Here is a 4,196-nt window from a genome sequence, read left to right on the forward strand (position 1 = left end):
GCTCCGACTAACCCAGTATCAGCCAGCCAGACGACAGCCCACACTGAAGCCTGGCTGGGCGGGCGTCGATACACCCTTATGAGCTGATGATGAGTCATTTGAATTAGATATTAAACAAATATTGTGTTCAGATTTAATGTATATTTGTGAAAGTGGGTATTAGATCAGTTATATATATTATTATTATTGACTGTAGATGCGCGTGCCAATCATTTTCACAAGGCTACCTTAAAGGGGTGTGTCTCACACTTCACACACATATACACACACACACACGCACGCACACTTCTATAAATATAATTAGGCTTACGTTGCATGTGATTACACGGTGATATCTGTAAAAGGCGGGCTGTTTCCTTCGCCGTGTCTTTTAGCGCGGTGTAATGCAACAGGAGCTCCTAAAACTGTTACATCAGTTTCTAAATCAATTTCCTCACTCACGTTTGTTTTTTATTATGCTAATGAGCAGGTACGAGTTCTTCGAAATGTGGTAATGATGTAACAGGCACACACCTCTCACAATACACACGTGTCCTTGAAATCAGGCGTTCTTAATATTATTATTATTGGAGGGTTTGTTTTATGTATATAACAGCGCAGACGGTATTTCTGTTTACAATACGTGTGCCACCTGAAGACTTGAAAAACATGGGGTTACAATAGCAGTGAACACTATGCTGTGTTTCTGGTGTAATGTTATTTTAAACTTCAATGTTTTTGATATGTCATAGGCTACTAGGATTTCAAATGTGAGTCTTGGGGAGTGCGTTTTACATGCAAACCTAACGAAACCTAACATAGGATTATATTCAGCTCACAGTTACACAAATCTGCTAAATGTTTATTTGTATATAGATTATGTATTAGTGGCATAAGACAGTCTGGTTGGAAAGGTGAACGGGTTCAAAGTTGTCAATATAAATGTGTTTATTGCAGCCTGACTCTGCCACCTTGTGGACGTATTAATCCATAACAGTTAATAGAAAAACACTGCAGGTTAGTTTAGATCTGCGCTACCTTCGAGTTCATTGATTATCAACATGACTGACACGTGCATGTTTTTTGGGCCAAACATTTAAAGCTAATTACGCTATAATTTTGGAAATTATGGGGATTACGTTTTATTTTAAAGTGGTTTATTTCGAAATATATTTTAGATGAAAGACATTAAGAAACTATACAGAATAATCAGTGTTTTCATTTGTTTTTATTTTAACAAGTCAAATCAATAACAAATAAGTGCTGTGTATTTCCATGAGGTTTGCTGTTAAGCTTCTGACACAAAACATTAAAGTGCACTTGTACAGATAGCAAGATCACATAAAATCATGAAGAATGAAAAAAGCCACTAAACTTAAAAAAAATAATATATATTTGGCATTGACTTTGCGGCTGAGGGTGTACAACATTTTAAGTGTATGAGAATGGGTTACACTTCCTATCAGCTGGATGTGGATCACAATATTTCATCCAAGTCATCAGGAAGGATCAGTCATTTATACTTGTGAGAAATCATTCCTTTGATGCAGGTACCAGCAAAGCTTGGTTTTATATGTATTCAGAACTATGCATAATGTCAATGTGCATACCAGCTCATGGGTAGTCTCCATTGGCCTCCCTCAATGTATTAATGCTACTGGTTCATGAAAGTAGAATAATGTTTTCCTAGAGATGGAGATATAAGCTTACAGATGCCTTAATGTGACCGATCCACAGAGGTGTCATTCCCTCTATGCATAGTTCTTTTACACTCAGGCTTTCCTTGAAGGCTTTTGTTCAGTCCACCTCTTCAATGGTAGGGCCTTGTGAACTAGACCCACCCCCAGCCTGGCTTCCGCAGCTTCCCGTTGGAGGAGCACCTCCAGCCCCCTGGTAGAGCTTGGATATGATTGGGTTGCATATTTTCTCCAGTTCCTTCTGCTGGTATTCAAACTCTTCCTTCTCAGCCATCTGATTATTCTCCAACCAGGAGATAGTTTGGTTGCACTTGTCAACAACTTTCTTCTTATCGTCCTTGCTGATCTTCCCTGCTAGATTTGGATCATCTACACTACTCTTCATGTTGAATGCGTATGACTCCAACGCATTCTTGGCTGTGATCTTCTCCCTCTGTGCATCATCTTCTGCTTTGTATTTGTCTGCGTCCTGGACCATCCTCTCGATTTCCTCCTTGCTTAGTCGGCCCTTGTCATTGGTGATGGTGATCTTGTTCTCCTTGCCAGTACTTTTATCCACTGCTGACACGTTCAGGATGCCGTTAGCATCGATGTCAAAGGTCACCTCAATCTGGGGGACGCCCCTCGGGGCGGCGGGTATTCCAGTGAGATCGAACTTTCCCAGGAGGTTGTTGTCTTTGGTCATGGCTCTCTCTCCCTCAAATACCTGGATTAGTACACCCGGCTGGTTGTCGGCGTAGGTGGAGAAGGTCTGGGTCTGCTTGGTTGGAATGGTGGTGTTGCGTTTAATTAGGGGGGTCATGACCCCTCCGGCCGTCTCAATGCCCAGGGACAGAGGAGCCACATCGAGGAGCAGTAAGTCCTGGACGTTGTCGGAGGAGTCGCCTATCAAGATGGCCGCCTGAACCGCCGCGCCGTAAGCCACCGCTTCATCTGGGTTGATGCTCTTGTTGAGGTCTCTGCCATTGAATAAGTCCTGAAGCAGTTTCTGAATCTTGGGAATACGAGTGGAGCCCCCGACCAGGACGATCTCATGAACCTGGCCTTTGTCCATCTTGGCATCTTGTAGAGCTTTCTCAACTGGCTCCAGGGTTCCACGGAAGAGATCTGAGTTGAGCTCCTCAAAGCGAGCCCTAGTGATGGAGGTGTAGAAGTCGATGCCTTCGAACAGAGAGTCAATCTCAACGCTGGCCTGGGAGCTGGAAGACAAGGTTCTCTTGGCCCTCTCACAAGCGGTCCTCAGCCTCCTCACCGCTCTCTTGTTCTGGCTGATGTCCTTCTTGTTCTTTCTCTTGAATTCCTCCACAAAATGATTCACCATGCGGTTGTCAAAGTCCTCCCCTCCGAGGTGTGTGTCCCCAGCGGTGGCCTTCACCTCAAAGATCCCATCATCGATGGTCAGAATGGAGACATCGAAGGTTCCACCGCCCAGATCAAAGATCAGGATGTTGCGCTCCCCTCTCTTTCCCTTATCCAGCCCATAAGCGATGGCAGCCGCCGTGGGCTCGTTGATGATCCTAAGGACGTTCAGTCCAGATATCACGCCAGCATCTTTAGTGGCCTGCCTCTGAGAGTCGTTGAAGTATGCTGGGACAGTGATGACTGCATTGGAGATCCTCTGGCCCAGGTAGGCCTCAGCTATCTCCTTCATCTTGACCAGGACCATCGAGGAGATCTCTTCAGGGTAGAAGGCTTTGGTCTCTCCCTTATACTCCACTTGGACTTTTGGTTTCCCGCCGTCGTTGATAACCTTAAAGATAAATGGATTGTAAAACGTAATTGTTGTACTTGTCTCTGATGTGTTCCCCCTCCACTATCTGGTAAAATCAAGTTTAATGCACCATTTTTAAGGGTGACCTCAAACCAATTGTTACGTTTTCCTTGATTTTGGTTTAATGTTTTCCTATTTATGTTTTCTCTGTTGTAATTATTTTCTTTAAATTCCAATTATTCGTAGAGCCAAAATCTAAATGGGATATTTAACTGAATGTAGGTTACTCTAAAAGAGTGGGTCTGTTAAATGACTCAAATTAAAATACCTTGAAGGGCCACAGCTTAATGTCTGACTGCACAATCTGGTCCTCAAACTTCCTGCCAATCAGGCGCTTGGCATCAAAGATGGTGTTGGTTGGGTTCATGGCCACCTTTGAATAAAAACAGTAAATCAATTAAGTATTCAAGCTCAATATAAATACTGTAGACATTTGTATATAAACCCAAAAATACAACGAGCATCGAATTTAGAAAAAACACACACCAACATAGCTAAAATAAGCTTCAGAGCTTCAGGGAATAATTCAAGTCTTCTACCCGTACCTGGTTCTTGGCGGCGTCCCCGATGAGTCTCTCTGTGTCGGTGAAGGCCACATAGCTGGGGGTGGTCCTGTTTCCCTGGTCGTTGGCGACGATCTCCACTTTACCATGCTGGAATACCCCCACGCAGGAGTAGGTGGTGCCCAGATCAATGCCGATTGACACTCCCTTTGTTGAAGACATTTTTGTTTATGTAATGTGAAAGTC

The 4,196-nt window shown here is 43.6% G+C and overlaps 1 protein-coding gene across 1 annotated transcript; it reads right to left on the minus strand.

Moving 5' to 3' along the window:
• Positions 1 to 1,247: 1,247 nt before the first annotated feature.
• LOC105029202 (heat shock 70 kDa protein) lies at positions 1,248 to 4,196 on the minus strand. Its single transcript, XM_013136272.4, has 3 exons — positions 3,993 to 4,196; positions 3,716 to 3,820; positions 1,248 to 3,426 (listed from the first exon to the last, which is right to left on the minus strand). Exons 1-3 carry the CDS (start codon positions 4,170 to 4,172, stop codon positions 1,777 to 1,779), a joined length of 1,935 nt encoding a protein of 644 aa, XP_012991726.3. The 5' UTR covers positions 4,173 to 4,196; the 3' UTR covers positions 1,248 to 1,776.

This window comes from Esox lucius, chromosome 12 (assembly GCF_011004845.1).
Source record: "Esox lucius isolate fEsoLuc1 chromosome 12, fEsoLuc1.pri, whole genome shotgun sequence".
Lineage (NCBI taxonomy): Eukaryota > Metazoa > Chordata > Actinopteri > Esociformes > Esocidae > Esox > Esox lucius.